Genomic DNA, 24,025 nt, shown 5'->3' with positions numbered 1-24,025 from the left:
TGAAGAAACTTGCCTTAAAATAAGTGAATGAAAGAGCAGGAAGAGGCACAAGATTCCCAGACCCGCTTGTAGTCCCGTTTTTTTCCTTACAAAGTATTAAACTACAGAAATAACTTTTTTGTTGTGTTTTGATTTAAAATAATTTCCTAAAGTAAAAAATAATTTAAAATATTTGTGTATATGCAAGAGACTGATAATCAGAAAATACAGATAATCCAACCACTTGCTACCTGAGACAAAGCCACATTAGATTATAAATATTGCAAATTCTCAAGAGTCAAGTAATTGTCTACATGATACATATAAAGTTTTGGATTTTTTCTTAAGTTTTATTATGTCAAAAAGTATTTATGAACTCATTTATCTTTGAAGGCAATAAATGAGTGTGAATCAATAAATATTTTCTGGAGTTCATTATTCGAGGTAAAAAGGACATATGAGGGTATCATTAGTTGAAACTTCCTACAGTGCTTAGCACCTTTCCCTCCTCATTTGTATGGAGAGTTTGAGCCAGAGTTTTGTTCTGATTTATGTTTGTATAAATTTGAATTTGTTCCATCCATATAAAACAAGGTTCTACAGGGAGCAAATACTCTAGGCTTAGTTTTGTATAAATGGAGATAAATTCTGTAAAAGCCAACAGTAAAGTTTGGTCTCAGATGTTTTGTGATGTGACTAAAAGCATTATTAGTTAAACTGTAATATAAGCATTATCACGCTTTTACTTATCAGAATGTGAGTTTATTAAATGTCCAGAAATTTGAAAAATTGAGTAGATTTGGTTAGTTGGGAATTTGTCTCATTGAGTGCACTGGCTATTACACAAAAATAGTTTGAAGTTTTCTGATCACCTCTGTCCCAGAACTCATGTTTTCAAATACAGAGTATGGCATCAACCCCCTCCATAAGTAATGTTCTTCAAAGTCAGTGTGGCGTACCACGAGGAAAGGTTGAGTGAACCCTATTTTTGTATGTGTGTATATATGCTTACTTTTTTAAACTACTATAAAAATACCCACTGGGATATAAATGTTGGTTTATGAAGCAATGTTTGAAATCTATGAGTAGAAATATAAATCTAAAAATATATTTATTCTATATTTAATAAATAAACCTGCATTTTATTGCATATATTATTATGAAAAAAATGCCATTTAAAAAATGAAAAATAGTAGCATAAATCAGAATGAGACCAATTTCAAGGACCTTAAATTTCCATTCGAGTTTAAAATTGGGCCTCTATGTATAGCATATATTTGAAAATATATTATAAATATGATATGACACTTATGTCATTTAAAAAAACCCCCAACAAAACAAGCAGTGTAGCTCCATCAATTCCTTGAACAAAATTTGGAATAGCTCATGTATGTGCAAAAGAGGTCCTTCATAATTCATGTAATTTATACAAGCTTTTCCTTTAAAAAGACCTCTGAACTTAAGGTAGGAGTTTTCTCTACCCTTCGTTTGCAGTTCTGAGTAAATGGCAAGATGCTGACAGAAACTCTGACATGCCTGTCCACTGTTTATGTTGCTTTCAGTAAAGAAAAACAAAGTGAAGACCAAGCGCCCTCTTCACAATGTAAAATAAAAGGCCACTGCTAAATCTTTACAGTATGATTTCTCTGTGGTGATCTAATGTTTCTGTAATGAGCAGTAAGCTGTCATGTTCAGGACTGCAGATGAATTTTGTCGTTCTTGCTGCTTCGTTGACAAGGTTGTTCAAAAAAAGTATATTGCAAAACACATCACTCGGTGTCGAAAGACCCAGTAGTCTTTTTAGTGTGCAAGCGTATATTTTCCGGTGGCCGATATGAGAGAGAGCTCATTTTTGTTGTTAGGCTTGGATGTGCACTGACATTTGGTGGAATGTATTTTATTAACTGAAGGAAGTATTTTTTAAAGTTTTTTCCAAAAAAAACGTAAAAAAAAGGATTCAAACAGTTGTTAAAGTAAGCGATGCAAATGGTGAAGGGCATAGCCGTATCCACAATATCAGTGATTTTGCAGTCTGTTATTACATGTAATTGAATTAATACATCCAGAAAAGTGAACACTTGATGAGGAATCCAGGAAAAGAAGAAGAAAAATACTATTGCCACAATCATCTTAAAAATATCATCATTTCTAGTCTTATTTTTTTGAATTTGATATGCCTTCTTCAGGGTCTTCCAAATTAAGGTGTAGCTCGTTAATATGATCAGAAAAGGAATTAAAAAGCCCAGCAAATTTTTGGATAAACCTAACCCAACCCGGAGTGTTGTGTTATTGTTGTCATACCGAAAACCGCAGATTGTCATGTTCAAGTTCTCAGCAAAGAATATATTACGGTGAATGATGACAGGCAAACTGGCCACACCGGCGAGAAGCCAGATGGCAATGCAAGTTATTCTGGCAACAAATATGGTACGTCGAATTCGGGACTTCACTGGGTGTACTATGGCCAGGTACCGGTCAATACTAAGGCATGTGAGGAGGAACACACTGGCGTACAGGTTGAAACTTATCCCCGCTGATGCTAACTTACATAAACAGTTGCCAAAAGGCCACTGGTACTCCATGGCCGTGTAAGCTGCCCAGAGTGGCAGAGTTATTAAAAAACACAAGTCAGCCAGTGCCAGGTTTAGAAGAAAGATGCTGGCTACTGTTTTTAATTTCATGTAGCAGTAAATGACAATAACGACCAGGCTGTTCCCAAATATGCCTATGATAAAGATGATGCTATAAACAGTTGGAACCATGACGTAGATGTAACTGTGCCTTCCTGAAACAGGACAGTCGACGTGGATTCTTTTAATGGTTTCTTCAGTAGAGTAATTTGGAATCATCTTGATGTCTTCAGTTGTAACCTAGTTTCAGGGAGAAAATATGAAGTTTGCACCTAGGAGGGGAGAAGAGGAAGAAAATATTATTCATGACAGGGATTTAAATTTTTAAAAAGTTGTCAAGTTTTTGTGTCTAACATGATGTATCAATGTCTTTGAATTTAAAAATAAGCCATCTTCAAGTGTTTTCTCAATGAATTTCTATTTTAATATAGACCTCATTCGCAAAATAAAATAGAGGCAAGAACGTTAGGAGTTGGCTGAACGCTAAGATTCTCTTTAACATAAATGAAATCTGACAAACTTCTTCCAATGAACAAGGTTCCAATTTAAAATAAGACTGGTTAGTGAACATATGTCATAAATATAATAATAGACTCAAAATAGCAGATAACTATAAATTCAGGAAAGTCTTTAGGTTATTTTCTTTCCATAAATAGGTGATATATCTAATGAGCAAAGTTATTCACCTATCTCAGAAACTACACTTAAGCACTCTGAATATTAGTTCATGCTGTAAATACAAGTGTAATGCGTTAAGAAAATAAGTGATTCAGATTAGGTACTCATTTTGATCTCTGATGTGAATCACCAGAATTTTTTTTTTCTATACATTAAGCTTAATTCTTTGAAGACACTTACACAATCTAGTGTTCTGTTGTACCATAAATACCTTAAATTTTCAGAAGTTACCTAGCTCCCCATCTGGCTTGGAACTATGGTATTTAACTGCTAATGAGAAAAAAAAAAATCTGTGAAAATCCAGACATGTGCTCATGTGCTGATTTGTTGCACATTAATAACTGTAGAAAGAGTTTAAGAAGGGTGCAAGGGGGAAAGACAATTCATATTACCTTTCCAGTTACTGACAAAATTTATGTATCCAACAGTTGAAGTTGTAGTCTTAGCATATGAAAAATATTTCTGGACCGTATTAAGCGTATGGCAGTGGTATGAAATCTTCTTTACAGGGCATCTGTCTGGTTTGCCAGGGCTTGTGTGTTCTGCAAGAATGATTTCCTTATTAATGACTTATGACTTCAGGAAGCATGTAATATGCTGTAAGTGACTCTGGTACTAAATCTTTTCCAGAGTCTACAAATAGACAGTCTTCCCTCAAAAATAGTGGATATTTAAAAAAATAAAATAAAAAATTGATAGTTATTATTGCAGGGTAGTGTTTATTGCTGTCTACAGGATCCTGACAGCTGTCAGCCAAACCTAACTTGTGCTGCCTCAAACACAGATTAAGTGAAATGTACTGGCTTTAAAAAAAAAACAAAACAAACAAAACCCCCAACACATCCCCCCCCTCCCCCCAAACCTCGAACCAACCAACCAACAAACTGACCCCTTAAGATTGTAAAGTCACTTTTATATAGCTAAATATACACACTCTAAGACCCTGGGCAGTACAGATGCATTCAGAAAGAAAAGATGCCTGTCATGATAGAAATATGGGCTATGTTGTTACGGAGGTGGTTGCTCATTATTTGCGTTGTTCAGCACTGACAAGTTAAGTGCAGAATGCTACTTGGTTAAGTGTTTGACAAGCTCTTGTTGGGAGACAAACTTTATTCCAAATGGATTGTCTTTTTAATAGTGAAGTGAGGCACACATATGTCTTAGCAAAGCCCGCACAGAAAGCCTGAAGCGGAGCCAGGAACTGAGCCCAGAATATGGATTGCAGGCAGCATCTTGTGAGCAAGGTCACCCTTTGGCTCTCAATTTCTTAGCTTTTAAAAGACTCGATATTTCTCTACCTTAGTTCATGTTCTATTATATGTCTGCATTAATAAGTTGATCCATTTCCATAAAGCTAGCAGGCTAATTTCAAGATTTAGGTTCTTGATAATTCTATCAAGTTTGGAATAGCTAGTTAAATGCAACTAATAAAGCCTTTGTCAAGATGTGCAATGTGACACCTCCCAGTCTCTCCAATTCATTCTGTGAATTGGTCTTGTTGCCTCAATTGGTACAGATACCTCAATAACATCAGCTATTTTTGCCATGTTTAAGAAACTAAAAAGTCAAGCAAATAATACAGCTGACACAAAGAAACGTATGCCATTCTGATCACATGTGGCACCGTAACACATCCTGAGCAAAACTTCCTGGCTTTCAAACTGTGCCGAACCTAGAATATATGGTGTTTGGCTCTGTGGAAGGTCATGCTATTCATAGGACAGGGAGAACCACAATAAAAAGATTTCAAGATAAATCCTCTTATCTCATCCCTTGGTTGTGAAAGTGCCCAAGGAGATTTGACAATAACTGATAGGTTCTGCAACAACAAGGTCTGGCAATATTTGCCCTGTCCCAGCTACATGCTGGTGCTGCGTGTTCTATTCATTATCATAGCCTTTGCTCACTTATATACCCACTGAGCTTACAGCCCAGAACTTAGAAGTAAGAAACTGTAGTGAAGTCTCTACTAAGAAAACCACCACTGCAAGTTAGACTTGCAGTAAAGTAGATCAGGGCCCAGTTAAGGCTGAGCAAGGCCTTTCTTTGTGACTAGATTAACCAATCGGTGGTACTATTTGGCAAGTGCATCCTGCTCTGTGTGTACTAACTGGCAGAATTAGTAGTCAAAACAAATGTAGCTGATTGATAGTGAATATTGCCCCTTCAATGGGATTGCTTCTGTGCAGCAGTAGATGCCAAGGCACCTTTCTCACGGTCCCTTCATCCACCCCTTCAGTGTAGTGTGTTTTGTTGTTTAACTTCCCATTTCCCTTTTCTACCCACGTGGCAGCCTGTACTTTTTCATGCCAGTAGTAGCTTTAGTTGATGTAATTAATAGCATATGTACTTTTAAGAAAGTGTAATAATGATTATATTACTTTTTCAGAAATATGTTAAAATAAACAAAAAATAATGGAGTTGGGAAACTCATGTCTTTTGTTGGGAAATTCATGTCTGAATTCCCTGAGATTATTCTGGAGTGCTTGGGAAGTAAAAACGGCAGAACAATTCCCATAAAGAATCAGGAATTTGGTCAAGAAAGAGTACGATACTTCAATTTATCTGTCTAAGACTAACCCTTCTGGAATTAAAGGTTTTGGTATAACACCGAAGTCAGTGGAATTGTGCAAAGGATGTGTTTGGTACGGTATCGGTTTTAAATTATAGTAAGGAATTAAAATCAACATTAAACAAACAAACCCATCACTGTTTTCAGTAAATGAAAAGGAAGCAGAAACACATAATGAGGTTGCTTTTGCATAAATAGATATGGATTGCCATATATATATATTTGAAAACAGTTTGAGTGTTGCTGTGAGAATGAACCTCGTAAGATTGTTACATTTGAAGCACTGCAAATCCCAAGCTGAATTTTTAAATTTCCTGGAAATTTTAAAGTTTCAGAGCTAGCCTCAGGTATCTGCTGCCTTGAGGACATCTGTAACTTTAGAGCATTAGGAAAAGCTTCAACACAGAAGAAGAAGGTAATTTGTTTTGGAAGGTGTGGGCCCATAGCAGTGCTGAGTGGTGAGACAGGGCAGCTGTGGTGGTGTGAACTCCTTACAGGCAATGCTTTCTTCCCTGTACCACTGTCATTTTTGCTGTTATTCTCACTTGACGCAGTTCACCTGCTTGTCCCAGGACCATGGTTATATACATTTTCTGCAAAGCAGACACTTCTAGATGGGAAGTACTGCAGATTGTTTAAAAACATTATAGAAATAGATGGCTGGTACAGCTTTATGCTGCCAGAATTCACCAGAGCAGGTTAAACCACTGGCCAGTTAAATGCAAGTATTGAAATTGTGCACATTGATAATTCCATTTAAAGCATCTCAAATGACCTGAGTTAACGTAATGATAATTGGATCATTTTAAGGCTGATACACAAGGAGCTTTTTCTAAGAGGATTGAATTGATGTGACTGAATGGTGTGGCAACATCAACCTCAAAGCAAATTATCTGGTGAGCAGCAAACCCCTGTTGTATGTTACTGTCCTGTTTGACCTTTTATCTTTTTTAATTACAATGATTATAATAAGTCACTGATAATTAAATGCTTCAGACTACTCTACCAACTATTATTTACCACTCCATTCACTGTTTCTGTTGGGTGAACATCCATCCTAATTAAACTGCCTGTGAAAACAACAAGGAATGCTGAGCCCATGCAAGGTAAACAGCACTTTGCCTACTGAAAGATAAGATAGCCCTGACTGTGGCTTTCTGTGAGAACTTCATCAGCTATAAATAGGTAAGCAGGTGTCACAAGTCAGATTTTAAATGACAATGTGGTTTTGATATTTGCTTTGACAAAGACTAAATAAACTGACTGAACAACCCTGCCATAGTTTAGCCACCTCACCATTAGAAGATTTTTCTTCTTCTGATGGTAGGTGGATTATTTGCTTTTCTTACAAATGAGAAGATATTTCCATGTTGAAGAGGATGATGCATTCTATTTTTATATAAAATTATTGCATGGGGAGAAGAGAGGCTGAAAAATGTTTGGAACAATATGTTCAATATATTAGTTATGTTTATTTCTTTCTGGTGGCATAAGCTTTTTTCCTTTATCTTGAGAGTTTAGTCCCCTCCCTTTCCTAATTTCTTCTATCTTCTTTTTGTAATTGCTAAGAAACTAATGACATTTTCCACATGCTTTATTTCACAGCTTTTTTTTTTTCCTATCCAGCAGAACAACCCCCTTTATCCTCATTGCCTTAATGAATATAATTTCTTCTACTTCATATGCCTACTTCAGCATCTTCTCTGCTTTCCTGGAGTTCCTGAACAGTACCACTCTGAAGCTATACATTTACCTTTCTCCTAGCTCTTATTTCTGCTGCTCCTTCTATCATTCTGTATTCCCCACTCATGGCTTTCCTAAGTATTTTTAGTCCAGAGTTGATAGGTGAATTTTGGAAGGTGAGAGAAATGCGAACACTTGGGCAAATAAAGGCATGTAATTCAAACTATTGTGGCCTTGCAGTATGCATAGGCCTCCTGTCACCACTGCCACTATCTTCCACAGGGGTCAGCATCTGACTTCATGGTAAATAACAATAAATCAAAATATTACTGAAATAGAACTGCAATAGGCAGTACAGGACCGGACCACTGTCTGTACATCAGTTCATGAGCACCAAGAACAGAAAGCAAGCTTCAGAAGATCTGTATTAGTAACTGTCAAGCTGGCTGTTGCTTTTGCAATGTTGGATCAGGAGGTGGTCTGACGTGAAAACAAACAGAATTTGCGGGATCTTGTACTGGCCTGTGCATTTTCACTTAATAGCTGTCGTCTTGGTCAGTCTTTCATGAAGCAACTGCCAGTCTGTTGAAATTGCTGTTAATTTTGTGGTGGTTGCTTTTTTTAATTTTAAAGTATTTATCTTTTTAATTCTCTAACCTATACATGGATTCTTTGTGCCCTCCCCTTGCAAGAGTTGAAGCTGGTCTGCTTCATTTGTGCTAGCTCTATATAGCTGGAAAATAAACTGCCTGTGATCTTTCTAGGATCTGTTTTTTCTATAATATCAAAACTCTAAATTGCTTATTACTTATTTTGTGCTAGCCAAGGACCAGTTATTGCTACCTTGTAAATGTGAACTGTTTATGTACTCTGACCTTCTCTGTAACAACTTCTCCATATTTATTTCCTCCAGCATACTTCAAAAGAGTCTGTCCTTCTGTATGATGGCTTCATAGTTTATTCTGAAAAGAATGAACATTTCTCTCCTGTTTGTTTTCATAGACTACACTCATTAATTTTCCCTTCACTTTTCAAGTATCTTTCAACTATACTCAGTTTCAGTCATAAAATTTATGTGAGAAAAGGACGGATGAAAAGACTTTTTCCTCTGGGAAAAATCAATGCTTGTGGAATGACTGAAAAGTGGAATTGGGGTGTGTGTGATTCCGAATGATTAGAGGGGAGGGAAATGTAAAGGAAAAGGAAAGTAATACAGTTAAGCACAGGGATATTTAAATCGCTTTGAAGTTTAACTCATACAATACATATTTCGACCACTAGAGGTCTGTATTTCCTATTTTAAAATAAGAGAATTGCTTTGCTTTATATTCAAGTGCCACCACTTTTCAAAATATCCCTTCTTCCAAGATTAAGATGCAAACACAAGGCAAAATACCTATCATTGAACTCCTGCATTTATGTTAAATATACTGTACCAGAGTGAACTATAAGTTTATTTTAGTATCTACTAGCCTATATCTAACTTCCTTTAGTCTAGTACATTCCCAGTTTTGCTAACCTTCAGTCCAGTTCTTGCACTTGTAAGTCATGGAACAAGATCCTGATATTTTATTTTTTCAAAGACATATGCAGCTTAAACTCTCTAAAGTTTTTAAGACAAATTAAGAATATTTTTAAAGGGAAACTAGAAGAATAGTTTACTTTAAAAATGGAGGTGGAAAAATAGTGACACCTACTCATTAGGCTACAAGATTATTTTAAAACTAACTGGGCATGTTGTTAATCATACAACTATTTTTCCAAGTATCAGCCAGGGAGTACTCTTGGAAGTAATTCTAGGTAATTCTAGGTTAACTTGACTCAAACGTGTATTTTCCTTTTTGGAGGAAGATATTTTTATTGTTGAAAATGCCACTTCAGAATTATTTTTAATCCTTTTTTTTTTTTTAAGTGATTTAAGGGATTTTGGAAATTGAAAGGCAATGTGAGCCTACACATTTTTTGTTATCCAGATAGTGATTTTTAGCCCTCAAGTGCTGTATGTATTTAATGAATTGTAAACAATTTCACAATTTGAAAATGTAAGCACCTTTAACAGTTGTTAGTGCCCCCGCCCTTTTACTAATACACCTGGGTTTGTCATTACCCCTTTGGACAGTGTCAGTGCATGAGCTACTTTTTCAAATTATTTATTTACCTAAATAGTTCTCTAATGCTAGTAAGGGCAAGCAGCTTTCAATCCAGATAGAGAAGAAAGGTTGTTAGTGTTATGGTGACATGTATTTTATTGAAACTAGTAGAAGAGCAAAGTAGAACCAAAAAATTGATGTTAACTCTATTGTCTTGTGCCAGATAAGTAGAAATACTCAGTGTCTAGTCCTATATTTATGTCAAATGGGTTATACGGTGTCAGTGTATCTCTATGCACTTAAGGAATGTTTGGGTACAAGCATATGATGTTTAGATCTTGAAGCTGCTAAAAATAGGAGCATTTAGAGAGAACAGAAGTGATATCTAGAGACAGAAAACTAGCAAACATTTGGCTAGATTTATAAACGCAGAATGAAGAAAACTAATCTTTCATATGTGTGCTGAAGGACTCTGTGTTAGAAATGGATATGGCAAAAATTGGCATAAGTGAAAGGCCACCTCTAAAACACTAATTTATGGGGCTGTGGAGTGATGAATAAAATCTTCCAAGTACTTTTTGGGGACATTAAATGCTTAATAATACTACAATGTAATATGTGACAAATTTTCTGCATGTTCTTTTTAACAGCCTACAGTGTAATAATGTCACAGTTATAATTCTAGCAGTTGCAGCAGCAGTGAAAGTTTGGACTATTTTTTGCATATACTCTCGTAGTACTTGCAGAGCCCAGAAACACTGGAAACATTTCTTCATGTTACTCAGTTCTTTGGACAAAGTTAACTCTACCAATTCCTTCCTCATGTATGTTTTTTTTCCCAGAAGTTGGGAAATCCTGATGTACATATTTCTATAAAATTTTACTCACAGATGTTAGTGCCAAGGAAGGATTGCTCAACTTCACTAGAGTTTCTCAACCTCACTAGAAATTTGTGGTTTAGTGAACGCTAATGAAGCAATGATTAAGGGGCTTTTTGTACAAAAGTTTGTTGACTGATCTAAAGAGCACTTGTTATAGTTAGCCAAAAATCTTTCAGCTGAGAGTAAGCTTCAGTATTTTAGTTCATAGGTTTCATTTTTTGGATCTCGTAGGTTTAGGTTTAAATGTTTTCTGGGAGTTTTTCCTCTATACACACATAATCTTGTGTTCTCTGCTGTTAAGAGGAGGAAAAACACTCTTGGGTTCAATACGTGTAGAACTGGACTCCAAAACACTGAAGGATTAACCATTCTCAACATGCAGTGTGTTTATCTAATCTCTTGGGGAAGATCAGTGAGGTGGCAGTTTGAGAGATCACTGGTTCTGGCTTGACAGTGTACCCAGTACTCCAGACATCTTAGATTTTTCTGCCTAATTTTCTGGTCTCTTCTTTCTTGTTTATCCATCAGAGCAATCTCTGTTTTCTTTCTTTGACCAAGGCTGCATGAATGTGTTGTAAACTCTCTGGTGTTTAATACATTTTAGGTATTGTATTTCCTTAAGAGATGTGAATATAAAATTATCCTCACAGCAGTTAACTTAAAACTGAAAAGATAATAAATTAAATAATGTAAAATATATTTCTAGCTTAATACTTCTAGTTCAGTACTTCTGAAACTAAACATTAAAACACTAAGCTTCAGAAAAGATCATGTCCGAGACCTGAATCTCTGTGCGATATCCCCTTGTCCTAGCCACCTCAGTTGCTCTGTCTTGACAGGAATGAAGATCATCTTTTCCTTATCTAGGTTATTAAATGTATAGCTGAATTAGTTTTTTTAATTAATTTTTAAATATGAAAAATTAATTGTTATAGCAGGAGGCAGTTGCTCTTCTTGTTTATACCACAGGGTAAAGAACTGCCTCTTTCTAAAAGAGGCTGAAGACACTTAGATATATTAAGACTTTGAAATGAGGGCATTAACTATGATCATCAATCCAGCATGGATTTTTGCACCTCTGTTCTAGACATTAGCTTTACCAAAAAGGATTGGTGTCCTCCTAGGAGATAAAAATGATCAATAATCAGCAGGCTAACCTAAAGTCTGCTTATCAGGGACATGTCATCTCCTCATTGCTAACAATGTCATTCACTGCATATTAGATGCCAGGAAAGGAGAGAAAAAAAAAAAAATCTATTTCAGACCAAGGGAAGACTAGAATTTCTAGGGGTTTCTGCACTGACATGAAAAGATTTTTGAAGGGCAACACAATGTAAGGTACTATTTTATTACGAATATACAGCTTACTGCACATTCGAAACTTCAGATTTGATGTCTGGTTATGTAGTATTTGGAAGTAGTATTTAGGGTATTTGGAAGTACCCGAAAGAGTCAATAGTTAACAAGAATTAAGCCATCAAGTCCCAGAACGAATAAAAGTGAGATTAGTTTGAGCTGTGAAAGGTTACATGCTGCACAGTTACTTTCTCTGAGTGATAGTAAATGAATGGATTAACACATTTCCTTTATTGCAGCTGGAATTGCCTATATAAAATATAGTGTGCCCCATGTGATCATTTTTAATAAAAGACAGAAATCAAATTCAGGTTTGTTAAGTGCGAGTAAAATCATTTGATGAATTTTAAGTTTCTATTTTGATAGCTTAGTTCCATGGAATAAGAAGTTTTAAAGTATTCTTTTCTTATTACACAGCAGCGCACATCCTACACAAATGTAGCTTCTGGATACCTAACCACACACCTAAAATTTCTATTGGCATCATTATTTCCATATGGAATGAACCATAAACTTCTATTGTGAAATCCTCCAACATTAATTCTGGGCTTGATCCAGATCTATATTTCAGCCTTGTACCAAAAAGGCTGTGGAGAGGCAAGAGAGAAAAAAAGCTTACTGAAATAAAAAGTACTGCTGAAAGCCATTATCATGCCCTCTTCTAACAGAACAGAGATCAGATACGTGTGAGGTATCTTACCTCCTTTCAGATCATACATAAAATTGCAATTTGACTTACTGGATATTTCATATACCTAATAATCTGTCTTCAAGGTTATGCGGTCTTCACTGAAGCTTGTGGGTGCCTCCGTAAGTAACCAAAAATAGCAGTAACAACTGTTCTTCCTTCCCAGCTTGCAGGACAAATACTGTGTTGTATTACTGTGATTTCACGCATGCAGAGCTTAGTAAGGGGTTACAAACACACTTTCCATGCTGTTTTGAGTATCATTGGTCTCTGGTCATTCTTATTTCTTGCTGGAGTGAATGTCTTTGTGCATCCAACACTGAAAGAGTTCTTAGTTTCACTGTCCAGATCTTCTCAGTATTAGTCAACGGTTTCACTGGTCCAGTAGAAGGTAGCTATCACGTTGAGAGTGGCCTTTTGGGGGGAATAAAGGCTACTTCCACAAACTGCTATGAATGCAAGATAGAGCCTTTCTCTTCTACTGCTGCTCAAAGACGAGACAATGTTCTGAGCAGCACAGAGATACATCTAGGCAATTAGCTTGTTGCTTTGCTGTTTTTTAACAATATCTGAATTTATAAAGACAATAGTTTCAGCTGTAGATCAGCTTGGAGGTCCCAATTGTGCCAAGAATTGTTGAGGCCAGAACTGGCTCCAACAGGAAGAAACCGTACTTGCACATAAAGAGCCTTTGTAGAACTGAGGATTTTTAGTTTTTCATGCCCATTTTGAAATTAAAAACTACTGAAATGATGTCAATAAGATTATCAAACTGAGATCATTTCCAGTGCTCAAGGAAAGGCAAGTTTTCTGCATTTCTTTTCTTATTGGCATGATGTCATTCTGTGATTAAACCAACTGACTTGTCTGTATTTCAGCCACTTGCTCTTTCTCTAGTTTCACTGAGGCATCAAGAAATTTGCCTTGTAGTAATGCTGGGGGGCTAGTCTTTTGATGGAACATTGTTCCCACTGTGAGCTTTTTATCTTTACAACTTCTTGAAAACAGGAAAGCGTGGAGTCTACAAATATCAAAGATTCCGTAGCAGAAATGATGCATTTCTGTTATCTAAAATACCTGAAAGGATGATGCTTTAAAGTGCTGCTGCAAAAGGCATTGACTGTTTTAGGAAGTTTTTGCTTAGAAAAGCACATAGCTACCACGTGCTTTTACCACGTAGATTTTACAAAGCTCCTGAAACTTGGCCAAACTTTGGGAAACCTACCCCCCACTGGAGGGGATGATGCAACTCCTACTGAGGTCACTACAGATAAGGTCAGGCAAATGCTGGAAATCTCACATGTAGATTGTTGCTCTTTCAGTGTTTTGTGAATAGTGACTTTTCAAAGAAGCGTGATTTTAAGGGCATGGGCAACGTGGAAGGTGTGGACAGAAACATTTTGGATGGGTAAAGAAAAGAAGGCTGGGCTTTGCCAAGGAGCCCAAACACAAAGGTTTTAATGAATCAGATGTGGTGAATGAATCAGTGTTGGTAGGAAAGGAAGAGTTAACCCCTCGTTTGTTAAAACACACGATAAACATTCACATCACATGGAAGTTATTTTTATATAGCAGAAAGGAGAGGCTACTAACCTCAGAAGTGCTACATAAATCTTTCTTTTGGGAGTCAAATTAAATCTCTACCTCTTTAGAGGTTATTTGCATTCTGGGATTTATCATTTGACGGTCACAGTTATGGTGTAAGTAATGTTTTGGGACCTTGAGAGTAACAGCTACTCATGTAGACTATGGCTTGTAGAACTGAACCCCAAAATATTAGTGTCTCATGGGGATTCCTTGCTCACAAACTGTTACTCTGTTACTGACTCCAGGACATGAGAGGGCACGTGTATGTATTGGCTCTTCCCCACAGTTTTTGCAGCATATAAATCTCTAACGTGCTGTATTTTAATTTGAAGCCTAAAATATTAGAAATATGCATCACTTAACATGGCCGTTGGCCAGAGCAATTTCTGCAACAGATTCTTCTTCTACAGGGACGTGGTGCTACTCCCACAGGCAGCTGTGAGAAGCAACAGGTACACAGTTCACTTTTTTTCTAGACTCCCCTGCCTCCCATGATGAAGTCTCTCCACACTCTCAGCTTTATTAACTGAGATGAGCCAATGACAAAGGTAAATGGTTATATCTTTTTGTTTATTATGGGTAGCTGTGCTGCAGTGTAATGTGTGTGAAATGAAACATACTGTGTCGTGAAACCTGGGCCTCTTCTGCTTTTTGGTCCAGGGAATAAAAAAGTGTGGCAAAGGATAACACGTCTCAAATTCCGTTAAGAATGTTAAAATAACAAAATGACATATGGCATGAAAGGATGGAAAATAAGTACAATAATAGGGAGGCAGGAAAAAAAAAATTAAAAAAAATCAGGATAGCCAGATAAGGACTGGCTATAAAAAGGGTATTACAATTTACTCTGTAAAAGTCCAGACACTGAGTGAGGTCAGTAAGTATATGCTTACCAGCCTCTGGCTAAAAACAGGTAAAATTTACATAAGTTTAAACTCTTGGTTATATTAGTGGTTGTTGATAATTTAGCAGAAAATGGCATTTTATGCATCTAAATTAGAAATTATAATGTTCTGAAATGGTTAATGCATGACTGACATGCCCACAGCAATATGCAATCACTGTCAGAATCTTCTGTCTCTGGCAGAGATCACAATAGAAAATGGAATGGAAAGGCCAAAGCTGCAATTGTTTCATCATGAACCGAATCACCTACTTCTGGGAGAAAAGGATTTTTCTGAATCTAGGTGCAAGTTCTTTGGCCTTTTTCTGTTTCACAGCTTTACTGTGAAAGATGCAACTCAATCAGTGGTGTTACTAGTATAAAACTACTGAAAGTGATGTTTTAATTAGGCTTCTGTTACTTCCTCCAGGGAAAGATGTTTGTAGGAAGAAAGGTAGGGGGACACAGCTAATAACTTTGTAGACAAAGATGGGCAGTGATTGGACTTCTTAGTGGTACTTCAAGTTAGTCCAAATAGAGGCTTCCTTGCTTTGTCCTGGTAGTTTAGTTTATTCAGAGGCCACAGTGTCATTTACCTACTCTCCTGCAGTCATATTACTCTTCCTCTGCTAAGCCAGAAGATGCAGAGGCAAAAATTAACAGTATGTATGCAGCTTAAGCTCCTGAACAACCTTCCTTAGTTAAAAGTGAGATAATAACATCATGAACAATGAACTCTGCAAGATAACTTCTGCTTTTCTGGTACAAAGAACTGCCTTTCTGTACTTTCTTGTAAAACAGTAAGAAAGGTCCTACAAGAGAGCTTGTGTACCTAGATTTGCTCCAAGACATGCAGCAAATCAGCAACATTTTGACATGTATGGAAACATTCTGATGTGTGTGAGGCCTCACCTATAAATTAATCCTCGAAAGGACATTTTCCTGCCATTAAGCTAAATCACCAGGGTGGAGCCACGATGCACCTAAGAGCTCTACAGGCTTTTTCTTTTTACTCACCCCCCCCCCCCCCCGCAAAAATAGATGGCAAGTGTAAATTAATAAATAAGTTTTAGAAATGCATTGTGCAGAGCAATATAGTTATCTTCATCTGCAACAATGGCTAATCTGTCAGAGAGTGGGAGAGAAAAGAAACACTTAAAATTCTCTGCTTCTACTCCAGAAATGGAAAGACCTCAGTCAAACAGATGTGTTCCACTTTCTAATCTAATGGAAATTAGACAAGTTGGCAGAGTAGTTCGAGAGTAGTTCATGTTGCACATTGTTATCTAAACAGACTTTCCCTCTCTAAAAACCTGTAACAAATCATATCCCTGTTTCTTACCTATCACCAATGTGGTTAAGGTGACTGATAAAAGCTTTTGCTTTGAGTAATGAAAACATTAACTGAAAAACAAGCACACATGCAGATGCAGCTTGTCTATGTAGACAGAGACATACCAGTATCACTAAAGTATCTGTTATGTTAACTAAACCAACTAATGTGGAAGTCGTATCACTACATTTCCAATACCGTGGCTAGTGATTTCCACATAACTTCCTGCTAGTCAAAGTGTTATGGTTCTGGGGAAAACAAACCTCACGTTGAACGCTTTTTCTTTTGACTTCATGCTGAAAAATAGTGTTTGTCTTACTGGAGAAGCAAAAACAAATGTCTTGTGGATTCCCGTGCAAGGAAATGGATGTTAGATTTCAACACCTTTGTTCAGAGGAAGCTTTGTCTTCCATGTGTCATAATTCAGCAATACATAATAGGATTTGGTTCACTGTGTCTGATTGAGGCACTTGATTACTTTTATATAATTAATTTAGATATCCTTACAGTGGGAAAATATCACACAATGGCAATACGCCTCAGAAAAGACTTTTCTTCCTTAAATGAGAATGTTAGGAACAGCCTGGAGGGAAAAGTTAAAAGATTAAAAGCAAAGGATCAGCATGGAGGCTTCTTAATGAATACCTCATTAGGGTCAGAAAAAGGGAACCAAAGGCAGAAAGGAAAGAAAACAGTATGAGTAACTGGTAAAGCACAAGAGTTTATTCAGACAAAAAAAATCTTTTAAAATGCTAACGCAGCTAAGCCCAAAAGAAGTTAGTATCATTGTAACTGTTAGGAAGTATAACATGGAAAACATAGAGGCCCAATTGTGCTTTTACTTGCACAAAACTCCTGTTAAAGGCAGATCATTATGAGGACTAGGAGAAAATTTGAGTAGCCAAATATAAAGACAAGCAATGTATCTGTGGTTTTTGTACAAGTCAGTTGGACTAGTGAGGTGCTACGGGGTTAATCAAAGAGAATAAAAGGTCAAATACAGATACCTTAATCCATGTCAGTGTGAAAGGTATTATCACCCATGGAAAAAACAAGATACAGTCATCCTTAGTGCTTTGTCTGGAAGGCAGCACACTTAATAGAATGATAGCAAAAGAGATGTTCTGCGAGATTTGTACAGCTTGTTTCCTGTTTTTTTCAAAGTAAAATTTATTGCTCTATTTTGAAAATAAAATTCATTAGTGAACTCTCTTTACTGTCCTGGCTCTGAGATGTTCCTCATGGGCACTGAGGACCAGCAACAGAGGTAGCAAAACAGACAGCTGTTACAGCCAGAGTGCAAGCTAAGCTATGATGCTGTGAATCAGTGCATCCTCAGCAAGTACAGTCTTGCTTCTTAAGCAAACATGACTGCACAGATGCCCAGAAAGGGTAGTGCTGTGCCCTCCAAAAGGTGCTACATGAGCTTTACTTTAGTGCTAGGAAAATTACCAATTGAGCTGAGCAAATGCTTGGATGTGCGGCTGTCCTGTATTGACATGACTTTTTTTTGATGGTATGTTTAAGAACATGAACAGAATCATAAAATGTATTTCAAGGCAAAATATTTTTGAATGCTTTTCCTTCGAAGTGCTTTTTAGGAAGTACATGGGTAAGGAAATACCTTTTACCTGAAATAAAGACTGATTTGAGAAAAAAGAAAAACTATAATTGTCTTATAATGGTAAGCTGCTAATAACAAAGCCAAGAGGAAAGCAATAAAGACAAATCTAACAGCAGAGCTAGAGTCCCACTTTGAAAACACATGTTGATTCCTGCCCCTGCTTTCCATTTCTGATTGTTGTACATTAAGTAAAGAACCTGAGGAGGGAGGAAATCCTGAGCAACTTGAGTGGTAGCAGACTAACTCTTCGGCTCAATGTACCTCATAGGGGGGGAAAAAAAGGAAAATTGTATAAATTTTTAGTAACAAGTAAAATTTTCGGTAACAAGAATGAGGGGAGAAAGGAGAAAAAATGAAAACCAATATGAGTTTATAAAGAAAAAGATGAAAAGGCAACATACATCCTATAAACTTGGATTGGGAGGGGCGTGCATGGTTCCTCAATAAACAAGTTCAGGCTACATCTTTGTACACTATGTGCTGCCTGCTTCAAGCAAAGGGTCTGGCCAGGCTGTGCTGATGCTAAAGCAAGGTAAAATGGAGGGTAACTGCCAACAGTTTTTAGGGAAGTCAACTAGTGCATTTTTCTCCCTTGCGTAAGTCCCCCAACATAAAAGTACAGCTGTTTAGTGGTTTTCTGGAATATTTTACTATTTGCATGGGTCCCTCTGAACTAGAAATGGTGAGGCACAGTACTCTCATTCAATGTATCCCTCCCAATTTTCAGAAAACTGAGGGGACTCAGGAATGCTGTTTTATTTTCTACTTCTGCTCCTATACTTCATCTACTGATTATTAGACTCTACTAGCCGATGTTCTATCAGTAACTGACAAACTTGTATGACCTAGAAGTAAAGAAAGGATAGGTGAATTAGCTGAAATTAGGCGTTTGGTTAAATCATTCTTTGTTCTGGCTGGAAGTCTAATTATAGCTTTCACCTCAAACAGTGAAATACTGTCTAAATATTGACCTTGCCCAAATTCAGTACCAGTTTCTTTAGATATTACCAGTTACCTTTTGCTGTAGCCTGCTTTTTGTCTTGTCTTCAATCATGCCACTCACTGATGCATTGCCAATCTGATCTCACTTTCCTGCTGTGAGGTTGTCTTCAGTTATTACCCATTTTCTGTGCCTACAAGAGAAATGCTACTCAACTACAATAAAAGGAGATAAACACCACAAATAGTAACCAAGGATTCTTGCTAGCGTTGTTATACAGCAGATACCTGGACAGTTTTGCTATCAAACAAAAACCAAATGGAATGAAAATTGTGAAAGACACCTGACAGCCCAAAATCTGTAGTTCTTTCAGATGATGGTGCAACAGAGAATACTAACAGCATGCCATTTGGAGCATGATATTTTTCTACACTTAGTTGCAATTCACTTGAAAGCTCAAAGTAATTTTAGTATAATCCATCATTTATCTGAAGATAAGGCCATAAATGATTAGACCAGCCATTCTATTTCATATGTGCTTTGTCTCAAACAATCCCAGCTGTAACTCTTTTCACTTGTTTGTTACAGCTGAGGTAAAAAAATTAAGTATCATAACTCCCCTTGTTTGTCAGATTTGTTAAATTCCCTAAAATGTTAAAAAATGACACAGATTATTCTAGGGTACATATTTTTTTTGTTCTTTTTTTTTTTTTTTTTTTTTGCAAAGGGTAAGTTTTAGAAGATTGTACAGAACATGGTATGAGTGCTCTGAGTACAATGACTGTCTATAGCTGAAAGTGGTCTTAAGAGACAAATTTGTTGATGGAAAGGGAACTAAAAGAAATATTGTAGTTAGCAAAAGCTTACTGGCTTGCTTTTCATTGCAGGGTTTTTAGGACCAGAAGGAGGAGATGATAGAAAATGATACTGTGATTAGTAACCTTCTGTGCAATAGTGGCTGTATATAAGAATTAAACAGCTACGCTGGAGCCTTTCTGATCTTCAGGCTCCAGTGTTTGCGCCTCATGCATGAGGTTTACACACCTTTAAGCTCTAAGAGTAAATTATGTTGCTGTGTACTCAAACTCTCCAATGTATTTGAACGTGCCTTGTGTATACATGCCAAAATTTTAACTGCGCATAAAATTTTAATTCCAGATAAGTAGCTGAGGTTCAATTCTCACCAATAGCAACCTGTTTATTCCTGTTAGCACCGTGGAAACTAATCAATCCTACAACAGCAAAAAGAACAAAAGAAGTCTTCCCTCCACTTTCCCCTCCCTTCATCAGTGATCCACATTTTCCATTTCATTTTCAGAATTCCACAAGATCTCTAAAAATGTCTCTTTGTGACACTCTGCAATTTTATCTTACCTAGGTTCTCAAACCTGATCCTGACAATGCAGAGGCTGACTTCTTAAAAATACCATAGTCTCCCTTAGGACGAACTGTCCAAAAATCAGAATTGCTATCCAAGAATCCTGCAAAATTGTTAATCGGTGTTTGAGACGAACACATGGTAGAAGACAACATCTGTGTCACTGTACTTCCGCTGGAATTGTTGCACAACTGAGACCATGAGGCACAAACATCAGCAGTAAGCTAGAAAAGCCTTGAAAACTGAAACAAGATTACCCAAAGGCTAGAGATTTAGCTAAACATGCAACAGAGCCTACAATACAGGTAGACTGCTGTGGGCCGGTAGTGGCCAGGCTATACCCTGACCCAGTCCTCCCAGCTGTAAATCTTACCATGCTTGCAACTCTGATTCTGAGATTATACTTCTCCTTCTGGAGGGAGATGATGGTTGCTGGATTGCCAGCATTACTGTCAGAAATAGGCGAGGGGTTTATTTTGCTTTGCCGTCCAACCCCCTTTCCCCAACTTAGCCATTTGGCCACTTTCTTTGGCATATCTAATATACTGCCCAAGCAGATCTATTCATATGCTGATGAATCTTGATAACCCATTTCCCCAACTCAGCTTTAGGTATAACATATCCAAATTAAATTTTAGTCTATTTCTCCTCTTATTGAGGTGTCTCCTTGAAGATAACCATTAAATTCAGCTAAAAAAAGCACAAGATTAACTATGTAATGTGAGTCAGACATAGTATTTGATTAAAATAATGCATAACTACCCATGTTCTCTATCCAAGCCAAGACACAATGTGACCTTTTATGAACTCACCAAGGCAAAAAAGGCAACTTGAAGTGTGGGGAACACAGATACATGCCAACCACTCAGAAACAACTGAATGCTGCTTACAGTGAGAAATTTGGGCAGTAACAGCCACAGGACAGATTATGAACACTCCTGGTGACGCTAGTAGCTTCTGGACCTCAAGAAGGTCCAGAGAAAAAGGAGAGGTAGTGAGCAAATGAGAGTAATTTGTGACTGCTTAAAACATTTTCAACTAATATTATGCTTTTGCATAAACAAGTGTTTAACCAGGACAGTGTAATGAGCGTTTGTAGTTTATGTAACTTTAAGTTACCTTATTAATTACTGGAGCTGTAGTAAGCTCCTGTAGCACTGGAGCACTGTAGGCAGTGCCAGAGATAAATGTATTCCTTTAACAAACACGGAGGATAAAATTACCACAGTGCAGAAAACTTAGGAGTGTAGGAAAATGCAGTGAGTGTCCATTATCTGAAATAAAATTTTTAATGGGAATTAACTCTGACCATACATCTCCATGTCTGCAAACACAGCCCGTATGTTTCAACAGAATTATTCTAGAAAGTGTAAATAAATCACCAAGTTTACGTTCTGCCTCTGCCTCTGGTTTTATAGTACTACAAATAGCAAAAAGAAATGAGATACATTTTCAGATATTTAATACAATTAAAGATAGTATTATTCATTCAGTGGGTAACACAAATACAAATCATGCATCTTCTTGTTCTAAGCGGACTGTAAAAAGCAGGTTGTGGAGTTGCGACATTTTAATCTGGAAGGCAGCACTCCCCTCACTGCTGCAGTGCTATGGATACTGGCATTTCAGGCTGGTATTTACTGCCTTGTAAACCTGTAACTTCTAGTTGCAGTTTGCACATGCTGTCCAACCCAAGCAAGGTACTGTTTCCAAGCAGGAAGGCAGGACACTTCACACCAGCGGAAATGGGCGCACTTCTGCTCCCCTCCAGTGTGAGAATTAACTCTGTTTCCATCTACTACCTTGACAAAAGTAAGGCAAGAATGAAACCAACTATATTCAAATTTAATGATAAATGTGACTTCTCTTAATCATACAGGACCACTTTGCTTTCTCAGTTTAGCAACATAAATGCGGAAGCACTCCATAGTCGTAACTGATTTTGCTACGTAGTTTAAGTTGTAGAGAGGAAAAGTGTACAGAAATACCATGTTCCTGCTGGAAAGGCATACAGTTAAAATTCTTAACAGATGAGTGAAAGCTTAATTTGTAGGCACTTCATCGTATTTTTGAAAGATGCTGTAATATAAAAGATTATGGTGGCAACAAGCAAAATGGACTGCCATAGTCAGGAGTGTGAAACATTTGTCTGACACTATAACAGAGCTGAAAGAGCCTTTCTACATCACCATGGTAATTACCTGCTTCAGGCCATACTCAATCCTCCTACTCAGGCAAAAATCTAATCATGTTAGTGGTGTGGACTCATGCAAGTGGAAAGAGAAGATGTGCCCTCCTAAACAAAAATTTCTCTTTACCCTCATCCCTTTTTGGGGCTTGTGAATTCACTGAGCCCATTTACTAGCCTGTCCCACGCTATGCAACGCAATCGAAACAAGTATTGCTACTTATGGAAGTGATGGAAATTTACGGTGAACTGTAGCACGCTCTTGACAGAATCCTGCTGTTGCTTATTGCCATACATCTCATTAATTTTAGTGGGTTTGCAGAAACATAGAAATGGGCATAACCGAATCCTGCAAATTTACTGCTTGTACATCCTGTGATCCGATTGACTTAGTTACTGATATGGCAGTCGACTTTCTCGGAAGAATATAGGGCTTGTGTGCCCATAAATAACTGATAACATTTTAAATCTTGTGACGTATGAAGAGAGGGAGGACAGTAAATATGTTACAGGATTTCACCTGAACATTTTGAAGAACTCTAGTCCAGTTTCATTTTTAAGAGTCTAAGCTAAGTTTAGCTGGCTGGCTGATGCTGGGGGGGGACGGACATTTTAACTTTTACTAACTAAAATTTAATCTCTGGTTACAGACTACTGCATTTTTTTTCTGTAGAAAAGGGGTAAGTCTGGTTTTGGAGAGAGTATGCTACACAATTTTGACTGGCAATACTAGTTGCTAACTAGTGAAGTTGTATTGCCTGGTAGACTGAAAAACAGAAGTGTCCGCACCAGTCCCCAAAATCATCAGCATTGCCTTTAGTGATTTTTGATTCATTTATATCATGAGCTTAGCACAGTAATAAAACTTCCAAGTGCTCATCTGATCTTGACCAGAGAAAAGAAGGCTGCCCCTCGGAGGCTGTTGGGAAGAGCCGTGACGGTGTGGCGTTACTGCTCCGAGTGCTGTGCCTTCTGTCAAAGGGTGCCTTTGCTTTATCTTCAAACTGTTGACAAGACACGAGAGCTCACGCACGTGGCACGGCTGTGAGTCTGTGGGACATCTAGCTCTCTCCAAAATAATTATGTGGTGCGGGCTTAGCGAGCGAGCCTCGAAGGGCAAGCCGGGGCAACAGGGCTTACGTGCCCGTGTTTTGTCCGGAACCGAGACTTCCTCTGCCAGCTTCACCTAAACAAAGTATAAATTCAGCAGGAGGCTGTATCAGAAACCACGAACGCTCTCCTTCTCCCGGGGCCAGGCAGCGTGTTCCCGGTGAGGGGTAGGTGAGAAGCGGCGCGACGGCTTGCGACGGCTTGCGGCCGCCCGGGCTCCAGCGGCAGAGCCCGCGGCGGGCGAGCGCCCGCGGAAGCCGCCCCCCGCGGAAGCCGGGGCCGCCGGAGGGACGCGCCTTACCTGGCTCCGCGGAGGCCCGGCCTCGGGGCGAGGGGCGGCCGCAGCCCGGCTGGGGCGGGCGGCTCAGCCCCGACGGCGCTCGCACCGCACCGCACCGCACCACACCACGCCACGCTCGGCT

At 37.9% G+C, this 24,025-nt stretch overlaps 1 protein-coding gene across 4 annotated transcripts; it reads right to left on the bottom strand.

Annotated features, from left to right (window-relative positions):
- Positions 1-1,155: 1,155 nt before the first annotated feature.
- On the bottom strand, positions 1,156-24,025 carry AGTR1 (angiotensin II receptor type 1). 4 transcript variants are annotated; one of them, XM_052804579.1, is made up of 4 exons: positions 23,905-24,025; positions 19,003-19,120; positions 3,680-3,829; positions 1,156-2,881 (listed from the first exon to the last, which is right to left on the bottom strand). In XM_052804579.1, the coding sequence occupies exon 4, from the start codon at positions 2,826-2,828 to the stop codon at positions 1,749-1,751; it is 1,080 nt and encodes a 359-aa protein (XP_052660539.1). In that variant the 5' UTR covers positions 2,829-2,881; positions 3,680-3,829; positions 19,003-19,120; positions 23,905-24,025; the 3' UTR covers positions 1,156-1,748. The 4 variants fall into 4 exon arrangements, with proteins under 4 accessions (XP_052660539.1, XP_052660540.1, XP_052660541.1 ...); XM_052804580.1 differs by lacking the exon at positions 3,680-3,829; XM_052804581.1 differs by lacking the exon at positions 19,003-19,120.

This window comes from Harpia harpyja, chromosome 12 (assembly GCF_026419915.1).
Source record: "Harpia harpyja isolate bHarHar1 chromosome 12, bHarHar1 primary haplotype, whole genome shotgun sequence".
Taxonomy (NCBI): Eukaryota; Metazoa; Chordata; class Aves; order Accipitriformes; family Accipitridae; genus Harpia; species Harpia harpyja.
Note: the sequence above shows the minus strand (reverse complement) of the source record. Positions and strands in the feature narration are given on the sequence as shown.